A 7,648-nucleotide genomic window follows, 5' to 3' on the forward strand; every position below is an offset into this window, starting at 1 on the left:
CTTAGAGAGTCTAGGACAGAACATGTAAACAGAGTAACTTCTACAGCTGTGTACCTACATTCTTAGAGAGTCTAGGACAGAACATGTAAACAGAGTAACTTCTACAGCTGTGTACCTACATTCTTAGAGAGTCTAGGACAGAACATGTAAACAGAGTAACTTCTACAGCTGTGTACCTACATTCCTAAAGAGTCTAGGACAGAACATGTAAACAGAGTAACTTCTACAGCTGTGTACTTACATTCCTAGAGAGTCTAGGACAGAACATGTATACAGAGTAACTTCTACAGCTGTGTACTTACATTCCTAGATAGTCTAGGACAGAACTTGTAAACAGTGTAACTTCTACAGCTGTGTACCTACATTCCTAAAGAGTCTAGGACAGAACATGTAAACAGAGTAAATTCTACAGCTGTGTACTTACATTCCTAGAGAGTCTAGGACAGAACATGTAAACAGAGTAACTTCTACAGCTGTGTACTTACATTCCTAGAGAGTCTAGGACAGAATATGTAAACAGGGCAATCAATTAGTAAACAAATACGTTAACTATATGGATATTTGGCTATTTAACACTTCAGAATTTTCTTGATAGACCTTTGTATTCATTAATGTAACAGGTTTTAAGTCAATTACTTCAAATTAAATGTACTTGTTATATGCAAGTACAGAAGGGTTGTTTTTTAAGGTATAACAAATTAAAAATAAAACTACTGTAATAATTCTACCTATTTTGTCGCCAATTATATATATTGTAATAAGATTTTATGATAAATTTTGGAGATTATCATTTTCTGTACATCAATACTATCGGATAATTTTTTTTCTTTTTTGTCCACCAGCAAAGCGAAAAAAACAACAACAAAAAAAAACTCAATATTAAACTTTTTTCTATATTTTCCTTTCCAGCCTGGAGAGGGCAAGCATCTGACGTTTTCTACGCCAGTGGCCGCTATGATGGTAGACGGGAGTCCTCGCCGGGCCAGTGGTGTACAGGTCGAAGTTGTGTCGAAGTGTAACGAAAATCTTGTGGAGAGTCTAAAACCTAGTGGATCTCAAGAGGCAGCTGAAGGTCGAAAAACGACAGCTTCGCCTAAAGAAGGCAGTAATACCAGGAATGTGACCAGTAGATCCAGGTGGCTAAAGCTCAGGACCACCGTCCAACTGAGCGGAGCTATTACTCACAGCCAGAAGAAGCCTCCATTGAAACGAGAAGATTCATTTTTGAAACGATTCTCAACTCGCCAGTTCCCCGATTCGGTTTCTGGCGATGGCAGCGCCTCCTACAATTATGATACTCAGTTTGAACGCTGGAAAGGCTTACAGTGCCTCAGGGTGCTATTACACGTAATTAATCCGGATGAAAATTTATTATTCGGTTGGCTCTGGTTGCTAACTGGTTGTGTGTTGTATAACGCGTGGACACTAATAGTTCGTCAGGCGTTTCCGGAGTTACACCAAGCAGCGGCTTCTTTTTGGTTCACAGCGGACGGGTTTTCCGATCTAGTTTACCTCATCGACATTGCGGTACAATTTAGGACTGGTTACTTGGAACAAGGTTTAATGGTCGTAGATGCCAAGAAATTAGCATTGCACTACGTGCGTTGCCGTCATTTCCTCATGGATCTAGCGGCTCTGGTTCCTTTGGACCTCTTGCAGCTCCACGTGGGCACGATACCACTATTGAGGTTTCCAAGGTTCAGCAAAGTGTACAGATCTTACAGATTCTATTATATGGTCGAGTCGAGAACTATTTACCCGAACCTGTGGCGTGTAGTGAATCTAATTCATATCCTGCTCCTGTTAGCGCACTGGTTTGGTTGTTTTTATTACATGTTGTCCGAGTTCGAAGGATTTCAGGGAGAATGGGTTTACCCTAAACCGGAAGGGGATTATGCAACTTTGACCCGGAAGTACCTGGGCTCTGTCTACTGGTCAACATTAACCCTTACAACAATAGGAGACTTAGCAACACCTGCGTCAAATCTCCAGTAAGTTAATTTTACTTATAGGTTTGATTAAGGGTGTAGTTTCGACCACAAATTTTCGCCAGACTGAAACTTCGTCTCCAAAATTCAATTAGTTGAAATTGAAATCTATAAAAGTTATCTAAGTAGTCTTATAAAACAAAAAAAATATTTAATGAAAGAAACACTTGAGAGTACAACTAATACTAAAAAAACAAATATATTTAATGAAAGGAATCCTTGAGAATACAACTAATACTAAAAAAACAAATATATTTAATGAAAGAAACACTTGAGAATACAACTAATACTAAAAAAACAAATATATTTAATGAAAGAAACACTTGAGAATACAACTAATACTAAAACAACAAATATATTTAATGAAAGAAACACTTGAGAGTACAACTAACACTAAAACAACAAATATATTTAATGAAAGAAACACTTGAGAGTACAACTAATACTAAAACAACAAATATATTTAATGAAAGAAACACTTGAGAGTACAACTAATACTAAAAAACAAATATATTTAATGAAAGGAATCCTTGAGAGTACAACTAATACTAAAACAACAAATATATTTAATGAAAGAAATCCTTGAGATTACAACTAATACTAAAAAACAAATATATTTAATGAAAGAAATCCTTGAGAGTACAACTAATACTAAAAAACAAGTATATTTAATGAAAGAAACACTTGAGAGTACAACTAATACTAAAACAAATATATTTAATGAAAGAAACACTTGAGAGTACAACTAACACTAAAAACAAATATATTTAATGAAATTACTTGAAGAAAATCACAAAATTCGACAAACTTTGAAAGTATTTAATTAGATGAAAGAAATATTAAATTTATTACACAGCTTTAATTACAGGAAAATCTTTTAATGCCTTCGTATTATGTTTATAAAAATTTTTGAGCCTGTTTTAAATTTAGAGTTAATATATGAGATGCAATTTAAAATTAGTTATATAACTTCAAATTTAATGTATTTAACTTCAATTGATGAATAGGAAATTATGAGTTATAAATTTTCTAAAAGAATAAAAAAGCTGAAAGAAAGGGAAAAAAATCAGCAAAAATTTTTAAATATTAAAGTATTCATGAATTAAAACCGAAATAACTAATTTAGGGAATATGTTAATATGAAAGATCTTTTCCTGACATTTTTAAAATATTTTATCATTATATCAATATTAAAAGTAATAATGGAATTGATTTAAATGATTAGAGACCTAAAGTTGTTAAAGAAATATTAATAAAATTTTAGAATCAATAAATAGTTTTTTCAAGTTCTCAATACGAATATAGCAAAAATAAGAATATAGAGGATTCATCACATTAGGTGATTAATAAATTAAATTATTTATTAATGATGATAACTTATCATGTGCTCTTTTTTTTGGATCAAAAGCTCATTTTCACAAGAACTTTTATTAAAAGAAAATTAATAGAATATTGATTAAGAGGTTTTCTTTTAAATTGGTTTAGATCATATATAGTAGTTCAGATTAATATAATTACTAGAATCATAAACAATTAAACTGAAGCTATTTATCCGTTACCTCAGACATCATTGTTGGGTCCATTATTACTTAAATAACGATATCAAAATATTAATAGTGTTTTAAGATTCAATAGCAAACAGTTTTAATGTTTATTAAACAATGTATACGATTTTTTAAAAATTAAAACAAATCTATAAAATGAATTAATATTTTATATTAACTGTAGGTTCTTAGATATAAAATTAATGCAAATATTAATTGTGTTTTACACAAATCTGACTATGTTAAATGTTTTCGAAGAGTAACACGTTTTAGATTTATTTGTAAAGAACAAATTAAAGTAATTGATTTTTGTAATGTTGAAATACAGACATGCTACTCTTGAAGTACTAAAAACAGGTTTATTGGTAACCGCTAATAAGAATACAAACTTATTGGTAACCGTTAATAAGAATAAGAGCATGTTGATAACCGCTGATAAGAATATGGGGTCAAAAGGTGAAGTAGGAGATATTTAGGAATAGTTATCGTTAATAATTAGAAATCTAATGAAAATACCGAAATTTGTTCGAGTCACGTTAATATTAATTACTCTCTTGATGGTAAATAGAAAGACTTAGAGGCTACAAATAGTTAAGTCACCAGGTCCAGGAGGTCAAAGATCAGATATACGAGTCTATCAATGTTGAGGTTTAAATAGTTGCTAAAGTCAGTCCTACTTGTAAGAGCAGTCCTCGAAATTATAGGCCAATCAGTCTTACTTTGTATTGGGAAAAATCTATCGAATCTGATAACAGAGGCTTTAAGACATCATTTAGTGATTATAACTGAAAGACAACATGAATTCACAGAAGAGAAACTTGCCTTACTAATCTGTCCTATTATCTATTTTCAACGATGTTACTTGAACGACTTAAATTTTAGAAGATATAACTTCTGATAAGGTGCGATACAAAAGTCTGGAGAAAGACTAGTTAATTATAGTGTGGTTGAATGGATGCGAGCTGTTATTAATGGATTTGAGTCAAATTGAACCTATTTTTTATATAGGTTAATGATAAAGGACATGATTAGTACATTACAGAACGATTGATAATTGTAAATGTAATGCACATAGGCTATCATATTTTAAATCATACCAACTCAACAGCGTTACTGGAGAGAATTATCTTGGCATAGTTGTGGATAAGTAACCCTAGCCACAGAAGCAGTGCTCTGTTGCTAGTATTAGAACTAATAAAAGTTGTGTGTTGATTTCAAGTCAAAATGGTTATTGTATTTCTATATAAAGCGCTTGTTAGGCCTCATCTGTAATCCCGTGCACAGGTTGGCCTTCTTATTTAAGAAAGGTTACTGACTTAGTGGAAAGGGGAAGACTACTGGGAAGGGTTATCTCATTGGATTGGTGATATTTTGAGATTTACAAGATTATTCGTGAGATGGTTATGATAAAGACATCTGATTTCTTTACTAACTTGAGAAGATAATAAGACGAGACGACACAATATTTAATACTTGTAAAAGACAGTTTCTGATTAAGTTGATTGGCTTATGGACCAGCTTGCCATTGGCTGTAGCGGACATCGACACTTTACAAGAGTTTATGAGGAGAATCGTCAGGGCTGTACCAGGCGTAGTGCGAGGGTGCGCCCGCATAGAGCACCGACTCGTAGAGGACGCGAGCTTACATCTTTGAGAGTGAGAATAGATTATTTTTTTTTAAAGAGGGGCGTGGAATTTATATATCGTACAGAGCGCCATCCATAGGAGTCCCCCGGTGGGACAGCGCTAAGTCTACGGAATCGCAAAGCTAAAACACGAGGTTCGATTCCCCGCCCTGGACATAGCAGATAGCCCAATGCGCCTTTGCTCTAAACGAAAACTAAAATAAACAATTTTTACTTCTCCCAAGTACGTGTAAGAACAGCCTTAAAGGATCAAATGGTCAGTATTTATACACAGACACTGAACTTGAATGAATCACACAACGTTATCCCAGACTTTTCTCGAAAACTGTAAAGAACAAACCTCTGTTTCTGACAAAGCTACACACGGACTATCTGCGCTTGCCCTCTCTAAATTTGGACAGATAGACTAGAGTTTGTTTTTAGTTATTTGTACACAGTATATTTAGTTTTATTGTTCGCATCTTGTTTCTTAAAAAAAAAAAGATATTAATTGATTAATTATAGATAATCGGGATTTCTACAAGTCCTATAAAAATCTCGTCTAGACTGAAAGAGTAACCTAAATAAAATACAAGAGACTGTGACCGTTTCTCATCTTCATTTCTCAAATATAACAATATAATGTTTTTAACGCAACGTTTTCACGCGACTTCGTTTGATAGTTTCGTGAAAAACGAAAGCACGAGTCGCACTGAAATGCTTTGCTAGCAATAACATAGACCCACTGAATATTTTTTACGGTCTTACTTTTTCAGGTTTTAATCCTGACGTTTAATAACCGCGTGATAATATTTTAAGACCTAAAACAAAACAAATAATATTAGCGTTGCGTTGTTGGTATATTATCGGATTCATGTACAGTTCAAACGTAACTTGGACATACAAAACAAATAATATTAGCGTTGCGTTGTTGGTATATTGTCTGATTTATGTACAATTCAAACGTAACTTGGACATACAAAACAAATAATATTAGCGTTGCGTTGTTGGTATATTATCAGATTCATGTACAGTTCAAACGTAACTTGGACATACAAAACAAATAATATTAGCGTTGCGTTGTTGGTATATTATCTGATTTATGTACAGTTCAAACGTAACTTGGACATACAAAACAAATAATATTAGCGTTGCGTTGTTGGTATATTGTCTGATTTATGTACAGTTCAAACGTAACTTGGACATACAAAACAAATAATATTAACGTTGCGTTGTTGGTATATCATCGGATTTATGTACAATTCAAACGTAACTTGGACATACAAGACAAATAATATTAGCGTTGCGTTGTTGGTATATTATCTGATTCATGTACGTACATAAATCAGATAATATACCAATAACGCAACGCTAATATTATTTGTTTTGTATAGCCAAGTTACGTTTGATCTGTACATGAATCAGATAATATACCAACAACGCAACGCTAATATTATTTGTTTTGTATGTCCAAGCTACGTTTGAATTGTACATAAATCAGACAATATACCAACAACGCAACGCTAATATTATTTGTTTTGTATGTCCAAGTTACGTTTGAACTGTACATAAATCAGATAATATACCAATAACGCAACGCTAATATTATTTGTTTTGTATAGCCAAGTTACGTTTGAACTAATTCAAACGTAGCTTGGACATACAAAACAAATAATATTAGCGTTGCGTTGTTGGTATATTATCTGATTTATGTACAGATTAAACGTAACGAATACTTAGTGGTGATGGTTATTTACGTAGATAAAGTTTATTAACACGTTTTTTTAACGTTTCTTCGAATATGTTGGCGTGTGTTACTACTAGTTACACCTTCTTTAATATCGGCATGGTGTTTAGTGTGTTACTACTAGTTACACCTTCTTTAATATCGGTATGGTGTTTAGTGTGTCACTACTAGTTACACCTTCTTTAATCTCGGCATGGTGTTTAGTGTGTTACTACTAGTTACACCTTCTTTAATATCGGCATTGTGTTTAGTGTGTTACTACTAGTTACACCTTCTTTGATCTCGGTATGGTGTTTAGTATGTCACTACTAGTTACACCTTTATTAATCTCGGCATGGTGTTTAGTGTGTTACTACTAGTTACACCTTCTTTAATATCGGCATGGTGTTTAGTGTGTTACTACTAGTTACACCTTTATTAATCTCGGTATGGTGTTTAGTGTGTTACTACTAGTTACACCTTTATTAATCTCGGCATGGTGTTTAGTGTGTCACTACTAGTTACACCTTCTTTAATATCGGTATGGTGTTTAGTGTGTCACTACTAGTTACACCTTTATTAATATCGGCATGGTGTTTAGTGTGTCACTACTAGTTACACCTTTATTAATCTCGGCATGGTGTTTAGTGTGTCACTACTAGTTACACCTTATTTAATCTCGGCATGGTGGTTAGTGTGTCACTACTAGTTACACCTTATTTAATCTCGGCATGGTGGTTAGTGTGTCACTACTAGTTACACCTT

General features: G+C 33.2%; 1 protein-coding gene across 1 annotated transcript; it reads left to right on the forward strand.

Annotated features, from left to right (window-relative positions):
* Window positions 1-909: 909 nt before the first annotated feature.
* Window positions 910-7,295, forward strand: LOC106477249 (cyclic nucleotide-gated cation channel alpha-3-like; the record flags this gene model as incomplete). Its single annotated transcript, XM_013937839.2, has 2 exons — window positions 910-1,991; window positions 7,217-7,295. Coding segments are annotated over 2 exons (1,161 nt in total), but the record flags the coding sequence as incomplete, so codon positions are not given.
* Between the last annotated feature and the right edge of the window lie 353 nt (window positions 7,296-7,648).

Source organism: Limulus polyphemus, unplaced genomic scaffold, assembly GCF_000517525.1.
Source record: "Limulus polyphemus unplaced genomic scaffold, Limulus_polyphemus-2.1.2 Scaffold13602, whole genome shotgun sequence".
In the NCBI taxonomy this organism is placed as follows: domain Eukaryota; kingdom Metazoa; phylum Arthropoda; class Merostomata; order Xiphosura; family Limulidae; genus Limulus; species Limulus polyphemus.